Source organism: Myripristis murdjan, chromosome 9 (genome assembly GCF_902150065.1).
Source record: "Myripristis murdjan chromosome 9, fMyrMur1.1, whole genome shotgun sequence".
NCBI classification, from domain to species: domain Eukaryota; kingdom Metazoa; phylum Chordata; class Actinopteri; order Holocentriformes; family Holocentridae; genus Myripristis; species Myripristis murdjan.
In genome coordinates this window covers 17,217,108-17,238,014 of record NC_043988.1, presented here as the reverse complement: position 1 = coordinate 17,238,014, position 20,907 = coordinate 17,217,108, and the positions used below count along the sequence as shown (strand labels likewise).

General features: G+C 42.0%; 2 protein-coding genes across 3 annotated transcripts; both read left to right on the top strand.

Moving 5' to 3' along the window:
- Window positions 1–2,850: 2,850 nt before the first annotated feature.
- On the top strand, window positions 2,851–10,439 carry fancg (FA complementation group G). Of its 2 annotated transcripts, none has more exons than XM_030059246.1 (14): window positions 2,851–3,034; window positions 3,543–3,639; window positions 3,747–3,872; window positions 4,190–4,362; window positions 4,816–4,969; window positions 5,586–5,716; window positions 5,861–6,007; window positions 6,433–6,593; window positions 6,751–6,844; window positions 7,008–7,336; window positions 9,061–9,101; window positions 9,177–9,350; window positions 9,804–9,918; window positions 10,108–10,439. In XM_030059246.1, exons 1-14 carry the CDS (start codon window positions 2,966–2,968, stop codon window positions 10,199–10,201), a joined length of 1,905 nt encoding a protein of 634 aa, XP_029915106.1. In that variant the 5' UTR covers window positions 2,851–2,965; the 3' UTR covers window positions 10,202–10,439. The 2 variants fall into 2 exon arrangements, with proteins under 2 accessions (XP_029915106.1, XP_029915105.1); XM_030059245.1 differs by having other exon boundaries at window positions 2,852–3,034; window positions 9,171–9,350.
- Window positions 10,440–10,789: 350 nt separating this feature from the next.
- Window positions 10,790–20,561, top strand: vcp (valosin containing protein). The gene is made up of 17 exons (XM_030060100.1): window positions 10,790–10,949; window positions 12,190–12,301; window positions 12,479–12,651; window positions 12,737–12,879; window positions 13,016–13,146; window positions 13,273–13,404; window positions 13,560–13,662; window positions 14,390–14,523; window positions 14,884–15,019; window positions 15,361–15,473; window positions 17,083–17,247; window positions 17,367–17,489; window positions 18,218–18,430; window positions 18,594–18,902; window positions 19,463–19,618; window positions 19,756–19,910; window positions 20,017–20,561. Exons 1-17 carry the CDS (start codon window positions 10,933–10,935, stop codon window positions 20,120–20,122), a joined length of 2,421 nt encoding a protein of 806 aa, XP_029915960.1. The 5' UTR covers window positions 10,790–10,932; the 3' UTR covers window positions 20,123–20,561.
- Window positions 20,562–20,907: the final 346 nt, after the last annotated feature.

The window sequence follows — 20,907 nt, the reverse complement described above, 5'->3', positions numbered from 1 at the left end:
AGCCTATAAGATGTGGAGAGCAGAATCATACAACGAAAGAATTACAGGCTTTACAACCATTTTAACTTTTTACTGTTTTATCTATTTGCTGCATGTGCTGCTTAAAGACGTGGGAAAATATGAAATGTATTTAGAATGACTGGGATATGAGGAGTTTTACTTTGTAAGTGTCCACTGCTGGCTCTTTAATTGCCCTGTCATGATAAACCATCCATCACTGTAGTTCATGTAGCCTATTAAATGCCATATTCAAATGAATGTGTTTTTTGACGAGGTCTGGTGCTGTGCTGTGTGTGAACTGAGGCTTGTGGGTGTGCTCTGTTCTGCTGATGCGCTCTGTAGCCACTGCTGCAGTGTGAGTTTGCAGATCCACGCCAGGCCCCTCTGGGACCCACACCTGCTGGCCCATTGACAGAATCCCTGTGACACACGGCTCACACAATTTTGGAGTTTTTTTTTTTTTTTTTTTTTGTTCCCCGCGTAGCACCCATTTTACAGTTTGATCATCACTTTTCATCTCCTGTGGTATGAATTCAGCCCTGGATGTGCAGGTGTGGTTGCAGCCCGAGGCTTGATGTGTTAATAAATAAATAAATAAATAAATAAATAACACATGTTAATTATACGGCCATGATGTTCAATAAGCTGAGTGTCTCTGCTGATGTGAGGAGATGTCTGCTCTGAGGGGGCCAATTCTAAACAGCACCTACAGCACCTATTGATCATACACACACACACACACACACACACACACACACACACAGAGAGAGAGAGAGAGAGAGAGAAACTCCAGCACCCACACAGGGTGAATGAGTTTATTCTGAGTGTCAAATAGGAGCAGGAATAATTGTGTATATTGTTCTGCCGTCTTTCCCTTTGAGACACATGTTCAAAAATGGATGGATCAGCGTAGCGCACATTCATTTCTCTGTGTCATCCATTCTCCTGTCCTTTTACTCTAGATTAGTGTGTTGTCAGCTAGTGATGCCCAGGGGACTGGGAGCCAAAGCTTTAGTTTGTGCTCCTATAATCAATCTACCCTATTCACTTGTGTCTTTCATCTTTATTCTTATTCAAAGGTGAAACAGTCATTTTCACCTTTCTTCTAAGGTAAGAGATATGTTTAAACACAATGGGCTGTGTTTGTGAGATAGACTTACAGTCCCAGTATCTTTTACATCGCATCTCATGGTCTCAGGGGGGAGGAGGGGCTTTTACAGGACAGAAATATCATGCCTCACATCCCCTTCCTCCACTAGTTTCATGTTTTATGTATGAAGATAATGGAGCGGAGTCAGCAGAATCAAGCTGCCAGGTGATGTGTATACCATGTTCGATATTATCCATGTTCTTACAAGGTTTGTGTCACCAAGAACAGAATTAATTAGAAATCTATGGATAGGACCTTGCTTAAACTTTGCGCATGTGTTCGAGGCTTCTGCTCGAGAAATATTGCAAACATGGCCAATTATTAGGTTTATCACTAGCTGAAGATGGTCTATAACTACAATGATTAGGTCACAATAGCTGCTAAATCCCAAAATTTAGCTGCCACTCTCAAAATCTCAGCTGCCAGCCAAAGTTTTATAACAGAATAGAGCCTCCAAAGATTGACTGGTTACTTGCCAGAGCAAGTGGATAGCATAGATTAGACATCCAACAACCAACAACAGTAAAATTTTTATCAGCAAGAGGAGTACAGTTTGCTATAGGGTTCTTGCATGGCTGGATTTATTACAGTGATACTTCTCTAACCAAACCTTCTGGGGTGGAATGAAAGTTTGACGCCATGCCATGAAAATGACATTGACAGGATCAGGAGGAATGGAGGTGGGAGGCTTGGCTCCTGGCAGAATGACCTTGCCGTTGAAGGGATGGATGAATGGATGGAGAGAGAGAGAGAGAGACAGAGAGAGAGAGATGGAAAACAGCAGGATCAATGTGGAGGTGAATGGCAGAAAAAGTGACATCAGTCACAGGGGAATGAGAGATAAGGGAAGCTGCGAAAAGAAAAAAAAATTGTGTGTGTGTCTGTGTGTGGGCAGGTGGGTGTGCATGCAGCTGTGACTGTGTGGGGGGAAAGTGAGGAGTGGTAATGGCCAGGAGCATCCCTTGTTTTTTTTTCTCCAAAGTGTTATATTTAGAGCTTTCTGTGATGTGAGATGATGACAGAAAGCAGGAGGGGGAGGTTGCTGACACACCCAGAGCATGGAGGGTTGGGGGGTAGGGGGTAGGGGAAGGATGGGAAATGAGATGATATGGCCTCCTAAGAGACAGACTATAGAGGAAGAGATGGAGGGACGGTAAGAGAGGAGAGGAGCAGAGTGAAAAAAGAGGGAGTCACCTTGGGAAGGACAACTGGAAAAATGGCTGTCCTGGCAGACTCAAAGATGACTCAGCTGTAACATAATTAAGGTCTTGGATTGCATTAACATGCTTTAGACCTTGTGTGTGTGTGTGTGTGTGTGTGTGTGTGTGTGTGTGTGTGTGTGTGTGTGTGTGTGTGTGTGTGTGTGGTATCATGGCAGTGTGGCAAATGCTGCACTTATGAGATTGGGCTGGACAGTCATCACACCATGCACCAAATTGACATAAATTCAGGTAGTGGCCGTGTGTGTGTGATCCTTTTAGGACTACCGTTCCAGCTCAGCTAATTAACAAAGACAAACAGCCATAGCACCTCGGGTGATGTAAGCTGGAAGAAATTCACACTAACTATCAGTGATTGAAGTTTCCAGAACATAGCTTCTCTTATGCGCAGCGCCATCTGGTGAACATTTAGTAGATTGACTGGTTTATTAAAATATAGCTAGGTTCATATTTTGTCCTACAGGGGGCAGTAGAGACCAAATCACTCGCGTGTTTGTCATGTTGACTTCCTGTTGTCTTTCGGCTAACGAGGGAAAGTTCAAACAGCAAGCAGCACTGATTTTAACATGACAGCGACCTAAAAACGACTTGTAAGATGCAGGAGCCAGCTTCTTTGGTAGATAAGTGGATCCAAGAGAACAACGACTTAGTAAACAAATGGAGGGTAGGTCGACTCAGCGAGCGAGTAGCCTAAATGTGTCTGTGGCCAGTTCAGGCTCGACCGTTAACTTTGCTTTCCAAAGACTGACGTTTGCTAACGTTAGCTTAAATAAAAGAAAAATCATCCTAAACATGTAACATTTGTGAACATATGAGCTACCTGCTAACGTTATATGCTGTTGATAATAGCTGATATACATGTGATATGTTCTCTTTTCATGACCATCAGTCGACCAGGTTGAAAAATAACAGAGCAGGTGTATTTAGCAGCTGTTACACCCGCTCATGCTTTATGGTTAATCGTAACTTGACGGTGTGGTCTCCACTGTTGTGTATGATGAACGGCTATAGATGAAACTGAACCTGAACTTGAAGTAAACTGATTTTCCCTCGGGTCCTCGGGACAGTACATGGCAGTGTATTGTATTGCATTGTATAGTATTACTTAAGTGAAGACAATACTATGTTATCCCTGTCTACGCTCTCAATTTGCGCTTACTTGAACGTTTCAGCAGCGTGAAAGAGGAGCTGTCTTGAACCAAGAGCAGAGCCAGAGCAGTCTGAGATGGTGTTCCGCTGAGTTTCACAAACTTTTAAGAAAAATCCAAGGTACTGCATTGCCCCTAATATATAAGGGCTCATTTTTGCGTAGTTGGGTAGTTCCATCTCTTGCATTTTTGCATTATGCGTTCCTTTCCCCGTGTCTTTTCTCGCAGGTGTCCCTGCCATGGTGGATCATGCACAGTTGGAGCTGACGGTTGTGTACAATGCCTGTGTTTTCTCTCTCGCTCAGACTCAGTTTTCAGAGGTGGAGCTGCTCCTCACACAAGCTGTGGAGAGAGGTACACAATGAAATGACGACAAAACCATATGTTGTGATAACACAAGACAAAGTGTCATACATGGAGTTGTGTGTTATTCAGCTAGATCAGTTGTTTTCATCTTCTCTGGACCCCTAAGATGACTTGGGGTTCCAGAAAAGAAAGAAAATGATGTTTAAGTAATCTCTCACACATTTTATGCGTTTTAGCAGTTTGTGTGAATTAAAATACTGTGAAATGAAACTAGATCTCATTTTGCTGATGATACTCAAGGACTCCATGGGGTCCCTAATTCTACCTTTTGCAACCTTCCTCCCCAACTTGTTCTTTCACACCAGCTCTTGAGGTGACGGGGAACAACCCAGTGGCTTCAGACCCTCCTGTGTTTTGGAGAGCAGTTCTCAAATCACTGGGAAACTCAGCTTTGAAGTCCTGCATTGTGCACCTACTGTGTCTGCAGTGGGCTGTCTGGCTGTCCACCTGCAGGCTGAACACCATACAGGACCTGCTGGCAAGTTGACGTTTCCTTAATCTGACATAATCTCTAGATGTACCCTTTCTGAGCCGCTGGCTTGGCATGACCGCTGTGAATAGAAATGAGGGGGGTATTTGTGAGATTTACAGTGGCATATGCTACATACCAGGCCCTATCAAGTGATGGATTTATGTTGAAACCCAGATAGAATGTGTGTGTAAGTGCACATGCAAACATCCATCCAAGCGTCCAGCGGATTTGCATCAATAGGATTAGAATTTACACATTTATTCACCAAGAGTTGGCACACAGAACAAAATCTTTTCCTTATGGGTTATTTTGCAGTCTCGTAATACAGATCTGACAGGCATTCATTGTTTATTAAACAAAGCCTCTGCATTACAGTGTATCACTTAAACGGTCACGATTGCTTCTGTAATCACTAACGGCTTGAATGTTGTTTTTTTCCTGGTTTCCTCTCTGATGCAGGAGGAGCTGTCCTCTCTGTCTGATAGTCTAGCAGCCGGAGGTGAGGATAACAGGAGGAGTTTGGAGATGAAGAAGCCTCCTGAAATTCAGCGGGTGGTGATGGACCCAAGAAATCTTCATGAACTGTTGCACATCTGCACTGTCATTTTGCAAGGTCTGCACCAAGTAAACACCAAACACAATCTGCTATGACCAGATGAGAATATTGATGGGGCTTGACCTTAGACCTGAGATTATCACTAGGTCTGTTCACTGCAAAAACTCAAAATCTTACCAAGATTATTTGTCTTATTTCAAGTCAAAAATGTCTTATTTCTAGTCAAAATATCTCATTACACTTAAAATAAGACATGATCACCTCAGAAGTAAATTGTTTTTAGACAATTTTCACTTGTTTCAAGTGAAAATTCACTTGAAACAGGTGAAAATTTGCTTGTTTCATTAGCAAAATTTGCCAGTGGAAAAAGTGAAAATTCACTTGAAATAAGTGAAAATTAGCTATAAACAAGAAACAAATTTTGCCAATGAAACAAGCAAATTTTCACTTGTTTAAAACAAATTTTCACTTGAAACAAGAGACAGTTATCTAAAAACAAGTTACTTCTGAGGTGATCATGTCTTATTTTAAGTGTAATGAGATATTTTGACTAGTAATAAGACATTTTTGACTTGAAATAAGACAAATAATCTTGGTAAGATTTTGAGTTTTTGCAGTGCAGTGATTTGCTTGTAGACTACTTGTGTTTCATTTTGTTGTCTGTCATGTTCAGGTGCAGAAAGGTTGACTGAGGGTCGGAGTTCAGAAGCCTTGTCTGTTCTCCAGAGAGCTTCTGCCCTGCCAGCTCCCAGAGCTCTGCTAGCAAAGACCCACCTCCTCTCAGGCTTCTGCCTCTCCCATATGGTACACAGGCTGAGAAAGTGTACACACACACACACACACACACACACAGAAAATGAACACGCGTCACACACTAGTGTGCACATCCTGGTTAAAATATTTGCATAGAATGACAATGAGAGAATGTGTGTTTGCATTGTTCTCCAGGACCGTCCTCATATGGCTTTGCAGTGTTACAGGAATGCATTGGAGATGGACTCCCGTTGTGTGTATGCTCTGTACCAGAGTGTGCTGATCTACAGACACCTGGGCAACACACAGGCTGAGATACAAGCCCTTCGTCTTCTGCACTCAGTAGGTAACACGCATGCACACACTGAATATATGCATACAAAGTCTGAAAGTAAAACCAGCTAGTTGTAAAATGCTGTTAAAATTTGTCTTTGGCGAATAGATGAGTAAAGGTCACCTGCCAAACTGGTTGGTAACTTTTTGAAATGGTAACATTTGAATGCTACCATCACACTGAGTCTTATGCACTTCATAATGAATTATAAACTTGTTCCAGTTTATGAATGAGTGAGAAAATGAAACTGTTGAAAATTGGTTGGTTGAAGGGTAAATTATTTTGGCTGGTAAGAATTTTATTTGCTGGTGATTTGTCTTCAGTTTATTAGTCCTTGGTAAGTGAGGTAGAAAGTTGATTTTGGACACTGACACATGGCCTTGTAATTTAGGGCCTACATACTGAAACATGAAACCTCTCCTCTGTCCCACAGACTCTGATGCTTCCCCTGGCTACAGAACCTAACCCGGTTGGAGCCCATCCCCTCTCCCCATCCTTACTTCTCAGCAGCCAATCCCTCAGCAACTTGTTATCAGTCCCCTCTGCCCTCAGTGTTCTTCACACCCTGGCCCTGAAGTGTGTTCTCCATGAAAAGTGAGAAGACCAGCGTGCAACTCTGTTCCTATCTGCTGCTCTCCTTGATATGCGCCACTTCTCAATGTCACAAATTGTAGACTGAGTTGAGAAAAACACACAGTGTAAACTGCGGTGTGTTACCATAGTGAAGTGGATGTGCTTACTGTTTCTGCAGAGTGTCAGAGGGTGTGGAACATTATCTGGACCTGCTGGCTGCTCTTCACTCGGAAGAACAACACAGAGGAAGTCTGACAATACCGACATATGTAGTGAGTTTATTTTCATGAGGAAGTTGTGTTCAAATATAGATTAGTAAAATTTTTGTTCACATGATCAACTCATTTGTGATTAGTTCTGATGTACTTGCCTCAGGGAGGATTAAATCTCTTTCTGTGCTGATTTACATTTGTTTGCTGCAAATCTCTGGTTCAGGTGCATGCTGAAGCCCCTCCCCTGCCCGGGTTACCTGAGCTTTATCTGGAGGCTGGTGCTGCCTTACTTATGGCCAGACGACCCACTGACTGCATGACGCTCTGTGAAGAAGTTATAAACATGACATCGGAGCTGCTGCCAGAGAAGCTGATTCTGGAGGAGCCGGAGGACAAGTGTGAGACTGAGACTGGAGCTTTGTGTCCAGAAGAACAAGGCTTAGACCAAGACAGGCTGGGGATGCTGCTCTGGGTCGGGGCCGCCCACCTCCTCTGTGGCCACTGCCAATCCCACCTGAAGGACTGGAAAGAAGCTGTGACACACTACACAAGGTGTGAGAGATGTAACTGTCTGTATTTCACCGTCATTCAGTGTTCGGACTGAGCTCTATGCAACCATACCCCAAAATTAGACAAATAAGGACACCCCAGATGTTTTATTTGAACGTGTAGTGTGAACATTTTTGTTAAGCATAGATGGCACATAAGCGCACACTTCACGATTCCTCTGGTAGTTCTCATCAGGCAGTGTTGAGAGAGACTAGGGACTATGGCAGCACTAGGGGAGGGAGAGACAAAATATATCACATAACTTCCCATATGATGCTGTATATAGTAATCTGCAAAAGACTGAAATATGCAAACACAGTAATTTCATACAAAGGCAAAAACCAGAATATATAACACATTGTTTAAAAAATCTTACATAAAAGTATATTTGCTTAAGAAATCTATAAATCTAAATTACTGTAAGATTGAGAGTGAGATTAAGATTCAGACTTTATTTATCCCTGCAAGGACAATTCATTACAGCTTACATGACTGTAAAAGAACATAGACATACAAAAACTCACAGAAATGTAGTTATATGTCTGGGGGTTCAGTGACACATTTTCCCTAAGATAAAATAAATTAAGTAATAAAAATAGTTATAAAGTAGAGAGACCTTAAATAAACTATTAAATTTTAAAATGCTTGTTAAGTAGCTTTACAGCAGAGGAGATGAGAGATTTGGAGTAGTGTTTGGTTTTTCTTGGGGCCATTGTGTACTGGTGCCCCATGGGCATGAATATGAATTCATTTGCCAGTACACAATATACCTCTTGCCTTCCTCACCACCATCTTCTCCCAAAAAGAGCTCAAGTCTCTTTGTTGGACACCAGTAATCTTAAACAGCATTGTCTAGACTGTCCCTGTCTCTGAGAAATAACAAAATATTAAAAGTCTCTCAATGAAAGATTGATAAAAAGTGACATAAAATGTTTCTGTCAGCTGACAAGGAGTTAAGTTAACTCAAAAGATGAATTCTTTGTTGACCATGCTTGACAATAGATTCAGTGTTCATGTCCCACTTTATTTGGGGGTCCAACACTGTTCCCAGATACCTGTAAGAATTGACAATCTCAACATCCTCCCCATGAGCAGTACATGCTTTGGCATTATACTTGTTGTGTCTAAAGTCATTGATTAACTCCAGGGCAGTGTCATCTGAAAATCTGACAAAGAAGCTGCCTTCTTTCAACTTCTACAGCTGTCAGTGTGTACATAATAAAAAGCAGAGGCTGCAGGACACAGCCCTGCAGAGAGCCTAGTGACTGTAGTACTGGATCTATTGCTATTCACCAATACATTCTGCAACCTGTTGGTAAGAAGCTCTAAAATCCATAAAAGCTTGTCTTAGGCTAATCTTTTAACGAAAATGGTGAGGCTGCATGTTGTTAAAAGCAGAGGGAAATCAGCAGATAAAAATTTGACGTGAGCCTTGGGCTTTTCCAGGTGCTTGTACTTCTTATTGAGGATAAAAAGTTTTGCTTCCTCAGCTCCTTTACCAGCCTGATTGGCAAACAGATGTGAAGAAATAGCACCAGGTCAGATGCTAAAGAACATATAACTAGATTATGGGAAACACCTGAGATATATTTCTTTATTATGTCCATTTCGGGCTTCTCTGCCTAAATAATGTATCCATTTGTATCTGTTTATGTGCTATCTATGCATTCACCATTTATTGTGTTGCCATGGTTTGCAAATACCTGAGATCACATTCTGTGTTACAGGTGTATCAACCTGCTCGTGAAGGTGCATGTTAAAAAGAAAGGTGAGTACTGTTTCAGACTTTGTTGTTGGCTGGTGGGGATTTCATGTAGCTTATTATGTCTATGTCCAGTTACAGATCTGCAAACCCAGACCACCTGTGCAGACGTGGCTGACAGGCGGGGGATGAACCTTTTTACCCTCCAGAGGCTGAAGGGGCTTTCACTAGCCGGTAGAGGCATCAGCTTCACCCAGAGAGACCAACTCAGAGTAGCGCTTCGGGACCTGCAGCTCAGCCTGCAGGCATTACCAGGTATGCACACCAAATCTGCACCCTCATGATGTATGGAATGTGAAATTTGTATTTATTTTTAACCTTGGCACTATCACCGCAGCAGTGTGGTTATAAAGAGGAAAGTTGAGGTCAGTCAGGGGAAGGCATGTCATTCCCCTATATGGGCGCAGCTCATGGCACTTCATGATAGTGTACAGTATGTAATAATACATATATTTTTTAAAAGAAATTGTTTCTCTTTTTACTGAGAATTATCCACTCAAAGTGACATCAATGTTCTTGCAATTATTGGAAAAAAAAATCTAACATTGAATCTCTACACTTTACCTTTGACACCCACAGTCTATTTTGTTAACTAAGCAAGAACTGTGCCCATTGCCATGAATGCACCATAGGACTGTGGAGAATCTGTACTTATTTTTGCATGGTCCTTTGCTTATACCTGTCATTGTGCTGTTTACGCTGTCCCAGAGTGTGTGGGTGCAGGACTGTGGCGCGGTGAGGTACTGTGGAGGCTGGGGAGGAGACGGGAGGCAGCAGCTTGCTGGGAAAAGACCTGGAGCTTCAGCACTGAATCGTCATCAGTGTAAGACTCCATCATTACAGTCACGTTCACTGGCCTAGCTGCTCATCTGGGGTTTGGGTTCTGGATATGTGACTTATGAACACTTAAACATTATAGTCCCTAATCGGTCTCCAGATGCTGTATAAAAAGACAGGGGTATAAGGTTGTCATTTTAGAAGACATAACTGCTATATGCCTTCTGTGTTGCAGGAGTCTTCCTCTGTACCTTCAGGAACCCCAATCTGGCCCTTCGCTCGACTTCACAGACCTCCGTCACAGAATAGAGGAGCTCACTCACAAGTAGAGTGCCATGATAAGGACAAAAGGAGAATGCCCTATCACTTACAGGATCAACTTTCAATGCCTTGTGAACTGAAACCTGTAGCAGTCTGCACAGCGATGTCCTCACCGGATCACCAAAATAAATGAACTTTAGTGTGTGAGGCTGAAACTGAAAAACAGTCGGGGATAAACCTACCAGTTGGTTTGGAAACATTTGTATTTGTTAATAAAATAAATAACAAATTGTGTGGCTACTTTAACCTGTGTCTGCAATTGTTACTGCCTACATTACCATGTTTTGAGGAGCAAATAAATAAACAAAACAAAACTCAGGAGGGAAAAAAATCATGCAAATTTCTTCATTACCAACGCGGTGCCCTGTAACTGGATGACCTAAGTTTTGATGACAGATGTCTCAAGGCCAATAGGAAGAACCTGTACTGAAATGAGGACATCTCACTTATTTCCAACTGGTCAAAGTTACACAATATCACGTTATACGTCATTCTAGAGGTTATCATTGGTTACTGATTGTAGTGGGCGTGTCTTCCGCGATGAACGAATTTGATGCGCCGTCCCATCAGCCAATCAGAGAGGAGAATGCTCCCAGGCCACGGCATAACTATAAAGAAATGCAACAAAACTGCTCTTTCCACTGAAATCAGACTACGTTGAGAAGCGAGCACCACTAGAGCCTCTTAAACATTTAGCTAGGTTTTCTTTATTTATAAATATTAATCCAGGCGGACGACCATGGCCTCGGGAGGGGAGTAAGTAGAAACGTTCTTTATTGTAATTTAAAATGCGTTTTCATGGACAAACGGCTGTGTGTTAATGTCCTTTATAAGGCTAACGTCAGCTTAAGATACGTGAGTTTATTAAAGTTAGCTCGATGGCTAATATATTATTGAGTTTGATAGCTAGCGAGCTAATGGGGTCAGTTACCTCAGCCTCCGCATTTATGTATTAAGTTATTAGAAAGCCAGACATTGTCAATCCATTGTCTCCTAGCATTACGGCAAATTGTGGTCAGTTGTTAAATCGTGTTGTCATCCAGCACGGTAGTCGTCGGTTAGCTAGCTAGCTGCGTGAGTGTCAGTGGCTTGACAAAGCGCAATCATTGCTGCCGTGCTAGCATGCTAACATTAGCTTAGGAACAAGATCAAGGCCGAGACCGTCCACCATCACACCGGCATATTTCAACTTGGCCTACCAGGTTATTAGCCCGTCTCAACTTAGCATCAAAGCACAGATGAGACGCATATGCAGTCTAACCCACAAATTAATGTTATAACGGTGGACCTGACTGATTCCGTTATCGTTTACAGTTAAACGAAAGTCAGACATCAGTCCAGCTAGCTGCCAGTGAACGCTAGATGGCAAGCTGTCAAAGCCGCTCACCATTGGCGATGCACCAACCTAGCACGCTAGCTAGCTAGCTAGCGAGCTAGTGCATTCATTCTAGCTGATAAACAATTATAAAGGCTCTATTTCGCCGTTAGCAATACAGACGTGAGACAACACTGAGTTAATTCAAGCGAATAATATGTAGCAGAATAGTTGGCAGCTATTGAAAGTCATGCTTGAATTTCAACCTTTCTCATGGGAACCTAACAAAGTTTTTTTTCTAATCCTTTTGCTGTGTCATCTGGGCTTGCTCGCTCGCCAGTCTGTTAGCTAAAAAGCTAGCATTAGCCTGCTAACAACATGAAAGAGAAACTACAAAACCTGTCAAAGTTCAGGGACTTTCTAGAAACTGCGCAGTTTGAACTTTGCGGGCCAAGCCAGACAGTTAAAATATAAAATATTTTGATATACGTATGGATGTGTGCATTGTTCATACGTAATGTTTAGTCCTTTTTATTATCGGTGTTTGGCTAAACCACTCGTTTGTTTGGCTTTCTGTTGAGCGATGTATACTTCGCACTGACAAACATAACCTGCATCTTTTTGTTATGTAAATGATTCCTGTAATACCTGCAACTTTTTATTTGTGTCTTTATTTTATAGATCCAAAAATGATGATCTATCCACTGCAATTCTGAAACAGAAGAACAGGCCCAACAGACTGATTGTTGATGAGTCCATCAATGAAGACAATAGCGTGGTCTCCCTCTCTCAGGTAGGCAATTAGAAGTTATGATGTATGTTTTAAGATCCATGAATTGCAAAATGAGATATCTACCATTGTAGATGGGTTTATGTGGCCTGGATATTATATCTTTAATCTTGTGGTACAGATATCAAGGACATCTCTATAATGGCAGGCTGACTGTTTCTTGTTTTAATATATTTTAAGACCAAGATGGATGAGCTGCAGCTCTTCCGGGGAGACACAGTGCTGATGAAAGGAAAGAAAAGGAGGGAGACCGTGTGCATTGTGCTCTCTGATGACACCTGTTCTGATGAAAAGGTTCGAATGAACAGGGTTGTCCGCAATAATCTGAGGGTTCGACTGGGAGACGTTATCAGGTAGAGAAAAGCTCATATTTCTGTAACTCCTGTTAACAGCATTTTTAATGAGACCGTGGTATTAAGTGTAATTTTTCCTCTTTAGCATTCAGCCATGTCCTGATGTGAAATACGGAAAGAGGATCCATGTTCTCCCAATAGATGACACAGTAGAAGGAATAACTGGAAACCTGTTTGAGGTCTATCTTAAGCCATACTTTCTGGAGGCTTACAGGCCTATCCGTAAAGGTGTGTACCAACTTGCAGTGTATTGATTTCACAGACTGGCTGATCAAAACTGTTCCAAATGGGGGGAAAGTGTCATGACATTTAGCCATGTAGATATGGTGGTGAAACTCATTCTGTTCCCTCTCACCTTGTGAAGGGGATATTTTCCTGGTCAGGGGAGGCATGCGTGCTGTGGAGTTCAAGGTGGTCGAGACTGATCCCTCTCCATACTGTATTGTTGCCCCTGATACGGTCATCCACTGTGAAGGAGAGCCCATCAGAAGAGAGGTGGGTAACAGATATGCACACTCGGGAGTGGTTGACATTTGTTAGATGGCCACACTGAAATGTGTGAATTATGCTGTGCGGTTTGTATTTGTATTTATTTATTTATTTATTTATTTATTTGTGTAGGATGAGGAGGAGTCCTTGAACGAGGTAGGCTATGATGACATCGGAGGAGTGAGGAAGCAGCTAGCTCAGATCAAAGAGATGGTGGAGCTGCCACTCAGACACCCTGCACTGTTCAAGGCCATTGGAGTTAAGGTAACACACCTCATGATCTGTACAAAGGAATTAACAAATGCGCCTGGCTCATTTTTCATATAATCACTTTTGAATTCATTCTTAGGACCAGTTCAGTACTGACTGTGATTGAAATGCCGCAATTAGGCATTTTAAAACTGTTTCGCTCTTTCCAGCCTCCACGTGGAATCTTGCTATATGGACCTCCTGGAACAGGAAAGACCTTGATTGCCAGAGCTGTGGCCAATGAAACTGGAGCCTTCTTCTTCCTCATTAACGGTGTGAACAGTTTATATAATATTAGCTTTTTCCCAGAGGCTGCATTATCTTGTTGTTGCAATGTTTTTGGGCTTCGTTCCAAAACAAAAAACACAAAGATATCAGAATCCATTGAATCAAAACCCTCCTGGCAAAAAGACAAAAAATAAATGTGTATATCATGTTCTCCCTTATGTCTGCTAAGGTGTATCTTAAATTAGCTATACACAATATTTAAACTCAAGAGAAGATGGCATCTCCCTTTTTGTAAGTTCTGTAAGAGAGCAGGATGGATCCCTTTTGACTTTGATCTTGTTCACTATTTGGGAAGAAAGCGTTTCTGTGGCTAAAACTGTCATTCACCTGTACTTCTGGCATGACACCATCCACCAGCTGGAGCCTTCACTGCCACACAGAGTGGCTGTGTGTTTGTTCGGCTCTTTAGTTTGAAATCACCCTCTTGTGAATGGCCATCTGTTAGTCTTGAGGATACATTCATTCTCAGAAAATGGAAAAATAGGATTTAGCATTATGTTAAATTAGCGATTGTTTGACTGTCAAAGACATGCAGGCACTGGTCGGTTTAATGATGGCTTGAATTATGAATTGCCAGAAAAATGACATCTGATTATCTGCTTTGTAACAGCATCAATATCAGTTGTTTTTTTTCACCTTGAGATTTGTGCTGGTGTATTGGGCATTGGTTTGTGTAAGCATTTTACTGAAATTGCAATGTTTGACCCTCCAGGCCCTGAGATCATGAGTAAACTGGCTGGAGAGAGTGAGAGCAACCTGAGAAAGGCCTTTGAGGAAGCAGAGAAGAATGCTCCTGCCATCATCTTCATCGATGAGCTTGATGCTATCGCTCCCAAGAGAGAGAAGGTGAGCATTGAGGCGAGGGGGAAACTAAATGGCTAGTTGAGAGCAATAAACTATCCTTTAGCTGATGCCAGTACTTTGTTTTCACATTAATATTAAATGGTTAGGATTTTACAAAGGTCTGGGAAGTCTGTAAATGTCTACAAAAACATGAAGAAATTTACAGTTTTGGAAGGTTTCAAAACAGATGTAGGTACCCTGTGTTTTAGCATGTATACATTTTTGATAAATTACAGCTGATGGGAGCTTGGCAGTTTGACTATCAGTGTTATACGTTTAACCTAGACAAAAATGGTCATTTAAAAAAGTGAGATTTTGAAATGTGCAGTGGTCATCATTTTTAGTGCATGTTTGTCCCTGTAGACTCATGGAGAGGTGGAGAGGCGCATCGTGTCTCAACTCCTGACTCTAATGGATGGCCTGAAACAGAGAGCTCATGTCATCGTCATGGCTGCCACCAACAGACCCAACAGCATTGACCCAGCTCTGAGGAGATTTGGTAAATTGGCTATTTAACCCTTTGGCCGTTTACTGACATGATTGTAGGCACTAATGTATATCTTTTTATCTGTTTTTTTTTTTTTTTTTTTGGCTTTTTTGGGTATTGTATAGATCAGAATCAACATGTTGGACACAGTGGAATCAGTTTGTTTCTGTGCTGGTTGTGCTGTTGTTCTTTCGCAGAGGTCAGGTGCTTTACTCCCTGGCCACTCTGGTATTGTGTGCTCTTATTATAGCAGGGCATTTTGTGTATTAATATGGAGATACTTTGTTAAGTGTTTTTAGTCTATGTTCTGTTTCAGTGGTTCTATAAAGCATGTCTTTGTCATTTCTTCCCAGGACGTTTTGACAGGGAAGTGGACATTGGCATCCCTGACGCCACTGGCAGACTGGAGATCCTCCAGATTCACACCAAGAACATGAAGCTGGCTGATGATGTTGACCTGGAGCAGGTCTGTATACAGAGTTCCCTTTTGTCTGCAGTCAGGTGACATGTCAGTGCTCATGCATGTGGAATTTTACTCATCCTTGAAGGCAAGCAGGTTTGTGTTGTTAGTGCGCGTAACTGTTATAATGTTGTAGAAACATGTTTGGTAAGTGCAAACCAAACGCAATGATCCATTCAGTGCATTTTACAAACGGATGAGTCAACTGAAAGGAAAGTATTTGTCGCAGGCCTCCTGGGTTACTAATGTGAAAAGAGTCGTGCTGCCCTTAGGGCCATGCATTTTTGACAGAAATAACAAAATGGACCTTGAAAGAAGAGTATTTTTATTTATTTAATTTAATTAATTTATTTTAGAGGCGAATCACCCTCTTTATTGGGTCATTCAGTCATGTTCCATGTGTATTTAAGTATTTCTGACAGCATTTTTTTAATGCTGCATCTGCTTGCTATTGTAGTGACAGACGTGCTGTGCAGGACAAGTGTAGAAAATCTAGGAGACAATGTTTCAGAGTAGGGTTAGGTGATATCCAAATCGTATTACCGTTAGCGCATCCTCAAATTATACCAGGGTTATACAATATTACCGACCAATTTTAAAACAATGTCCTAAGTTGTTTGAAGGGGACTTTAAATGGTGAATTTATGTGTTGATTGCCATGTACCGTGTCTGTCCACAAGGTGGTGGTTACGCCGTGTTTCACCGAGCCTTCAGGGTATTAAGATTCAAAGGTCTACATATTTCATGAAAAATTGTCATTACAGCAAACAGTACATTGCCTTCCTGTTTTTCCCGTGCCAATATAGGATTGCACAGGGGAATAGCAGCTAGTTTCACTGCAGGAAGTATCCTGCTGGCTCAGCTAAACATTTACTGTAATTGCACTGTAAACTTCGATTAACTTGGGGATCGAGTAGCTAGTTACGAGGGATATTTATGTTTCTGTAATGGTTTGTTTTCTGCAGTTAACGCCACTCATAGTTAGTTTTTACCGTGAAGGCACTTTGGCAGCAGCTGCAGTGAAGGGAGTTCACTGTAGCGACACAACACTGGACACAACAGTCCTCACAGTGCTCAGCTTGTGATTGATGCAGTGACTGGCTTGTAAATTTTAAATATTTTCATCTTTGGCTGCAACTTCTTATTTATTAAAAAAAAAAAAAAATTAGGCTCACAGCTTGATCCACATTTGCTGGCTTCCTCAAGTTATTACAGGTAGATTCTAACCTGAAATGTTGCCAGATCACAGCAGCTACATTTTTTTTTTTTAAGGTATCAACTTTACTTACCAACTTTTTTCCGTCTGAGTGTTGACTTCACAATAATTAATGATACCATTGCTACTGACAATACCAAATCTACTCTACTAGAGTACTTGGATTATATGTCATTAACTTTTCAGAGTCATTTTATGATAACTTAATTCAGTGGTTGATTGCCAAAATGAGGAGGAACAATGACTAAATCAGTCTTTTGCCAGAGCAACTACATTTTAGCAGTCAAAAATGGTAAAACATGTTTTGTATTTATAATTGATGATGATGTTTTACCGGGTCCTGCTCAGGACTTGCTGGGTCTTATATAACACTAAGTCTAGAAAAATGTGTGTGTCTAGGTGGCCAATGAGACTCATGGACACGTGGGTGCAGATCTGGCTGCTCTCTGCTCCGAGGCAGCTCTGCAGGCCATCAGAAAGAAGATGGACCTGATCGATCTTGAGGATGAGACCATTGATGCTGAAGTCATGAACTCCCTGGCTGTCACCATGGATGACTTCAAGGTGAGAACAATAATGCAGCCTTTGTTGCATGACAGATGATTTCTAGTTGTATTTTAAGTATTTCACATAGTCAGTAATGACATATGGAGCCCTGTCTAACACTGAGTTCTGTGTTGCAGTGGGCCCTGAGCCAGAGCAACCCATCAGCACTGAGGGAGACTGTTGTGGAGGTTCCCAACATCACCTGGGAGGACATCGGAGGTCTGGATGATGTCAAGAGAGAGCTGCAGGAGTTGGTGCAGGTATGAAACTGGCATATGTTAGGATTTACACTATACGTTTTTTTTTTTTGATGGCCGGCGATATTCCTGAACTCCGCCAAAGTAGAAGAACTATCAGACATGCATTTTGTAGTGTTCTTAGCTAAACAACCTATATTTGAACTGTGTTTGGTTTAGTAGTAGTAATTTGAGCTCAGTTGCCTGAGGAACTGATTAAACATGACAACACACCGGAGCTGATGAGTTGCCTGCAGCTGTCAAATTCATTCAACACTTCTCTTAAACTGCACATTCTGCGGATAAACAGATCCAAATTTCAGATCAGTTGTGTAAGTGCAACAAACAAAGGCATCCAGTTCAAAAAGCACTAACATCACTGGCTCTAAGCCCCTAACAGAGAGAACATCATAAATCCTGATGTGGGACTTTGCTGTCAGAAATGTCCTGTTAAACGGCTAGCTGGGTCCTATGCAGCCGATCCTCTTTGAGCTTGCCTAACCATTGGGACTAGCAATGTAGTTTATTTATAGCTTCCATCCTTGTAGTTGAAAGTCTCAAACACACATTTTCCAATTGAAGCTCAGAAAAAGTAATCCAACAGGTGCTATGCAAGAGTAAAATCTTCCCTCATTTCCAAAAAAAAAAAAAGCTACTTTCATTTTCACAAACATATGCCAGCTACCATAAGCCCTGACACAGATCAAGTTTTGTCCTTCTCATGCTATTTCTCTCCCCCTTCTTAAATCCAGTATCCAGTGGAGCACCCAGACAAGTTCCTGAAGTTCGGTATGACCCCATCCAAGGGTGTGCTGTTCTACGGTCCCCCTGGTTGTGGTAAGACCCTGCTGGCCAAGGCTATTGCCAATGAGTGCCAGGCTAACTTCATCTCCATCAAAGGACCTGAGCTGCTCACCATGTGGTTTGGAGAGTCTGAGGCCAACGTCAGAGAGATCTTTGACAAGGTGAGACTCTTGACAAGTGCTGCTGTGAAGACCCTTTCGTCATAGAACTTGACATAAGTAACGCTTAATGTGGAACAGACACATTTGTACATGTTCTTAGTTGATTTCACACTGCCGAATAAGTTTGAACAGCTGTTTGCTACAACGCTTTGTCTATATCCAGGCTCGTCAGGCAGCCCCATGCGTCCTGTTCTTCGATGAGCTGGACTCCATAGCCAAGGCCCGTGGTGGCAACGTGGGAGACGGTGGCGGAGCAGCCGACCGTGTCATCAACCAAATCCTTACTGAGATGGATGGAATGTCCAGCAAGAAGAACGTCTTCATCATCGGAGCCACAAACAGACCAGATATCATTGACCCCGCCATCCTGAGACCCGGACGTCTGGACCAACTCATCTACATACCCCTGCCCGACGAGAAGAGCAGGATCAACATCCTGAAGGCCAACCTCCGCAAGAGCCCCATCAGCAAGGTGACAGTGCTGCTACTTAACATTTTTTTGAAGGACTCGAAGATATGTTGTCCCACTGAATGAAAGTCTGTTAGGACTGTGGGTCTGCTTCTGCCCATGTTAATATCGAATTTACCAGTTCAGAGGTCTTAGAATTTTCAGTTGTTTTAAAGTCATTAAAAGTCAGATTTTTTCCCCCTCCTACCATGGAAAGACAAGTGTCTTTGCTCTGCATGTTCATGTTTATAGAAATACAGAACAAACTTAGTCAAACATTGTGGGAAAACATGTTTTTCTTGTGCTGCCCATTACGGTTTCTGAACATTCGTTAGCTTTGCTTAGTTGGAAATATGTCATATTTTTTTCCTCTATTCCAACCAACAATAATACTAAAATTATCAGATTTTGGCTAGGAGGAGCATAATCATTATTTTAAGTCTAATCTCTGAGACATCATCGTGCTATAATATTTTGAGGTGTAATCTTGGCTGGTATGATTGTATATATGGCTTGTATATCTATCTATATAATTTTTTTTTACTTTGAATTCTCAATGTGTGTTTTTTTCCCCCCTTTGATAGGATGTGGACCTGGACTTCCTGGCTAAGATGACCAATGGCTTCTCTGGAGCTGATCTTACAGAGATCTGCCAGCGGGCGTGCAAGCTGGCCATCAGAGAGAGCATCGAGAATGAGATCCGCAGAGAGAGGGAGAGGCAGACCAACCCATCAGCCATGGTCAGTGCAGGGTCACTTCATCCCCTGTTCTTGTGGTTTTCCTCACCTTCTTTCACTTCTGCCTCTGGATCCTTCCATAGCCTGCCGCTTCTGACCTGTGGATATTTCTTTTTTTGCCTACTCCTTTTGTCTCGTAGGAGGTGGAAGAGGATGACCCTGTGCCTGAGATTAGGAAGGACCACTTTGAAGAGGCCATGCGATTTGCGCGTCGCTCTGTCAGCGACAACGACATCCGCAAATATGAGATGTTTGCCCAGACACTGCAGCAGAGCCGTGGATTTGGCTGCTTCAGGTACATATCCTGTTGTTGTTGGCTTTATTGTGTTATGCACTGCAGCTTCGTCAAATGACACTTAAAGAGCACGGAAATGACTCCGTCTCTCTTTCTGTCCTGTCAGGTTTCCCTCCAGTGCAGCAGGGGGCAGTGGTCCAAGCCAGGGCACAGGGGGCACTGGCGGTGGTCCAGTTTTCAATGAAGATAATGATGATGACCTTTATGGATAAACTACACTGCCCCGTAGTGGTCAGTACTGGGATCACACCTGTACAAATTCTCACCAGATTCCACATTTTTAGGACTTTGTGCTTCTTTCATGTGTTCCTTTTTTGTATGATTTCCCTCGGGTGGAGAAAGCATGTAGCCCTTTGGTTTGCTCTGGCTTAGATGTGGGTGTGGGCAAGAGGGTATTAGAAATGGAGGACGATTGGTTGATGCAGATGGGGGGGTATTGAGTGGCCTCATTTTCAGTATATCACAACCAACATAAATGGCTTTAGTGATGGGATTCTACGCTAGACTATAAGAAAGAAAGGAAAAAAAAAAACATATTGCTAATGACTTCCTCTTTTTTTTAAAAAATAAAATAAACAGTAGCATACAATGTATTACAAGTTTGTCAAGGTTATGTTGTTGAAAATAAAATCTCACAAGATGAAAATGTTATTGGTGTCTGAGTTTATTGATCTACCGTTGATGCACAAATAATTTATTTGATCCACAATGTCCACAGGTCATAAGCACTAAACAGTCATAAATCCAAATGTCAAAAATCTAAATTTGAGGGCTTAAGCAACTATAATTGTGAATTCAAAGGTCTAAAAATTGCTTCATGTTTTTCATTTGAAGTCTTGCATTAATTTCACTTGGCACTGAAACCTTTTCTGAAGGTCACAAATCTTGCAGACACCCTGTGATCAAAATAATGTAATACTGACCTCTGGCACAGGGGCTGTTCTTTCTTTGGCCACTTAGTGCCACTCTGGCAATGGAAAGCTAAGCATTACAGTGC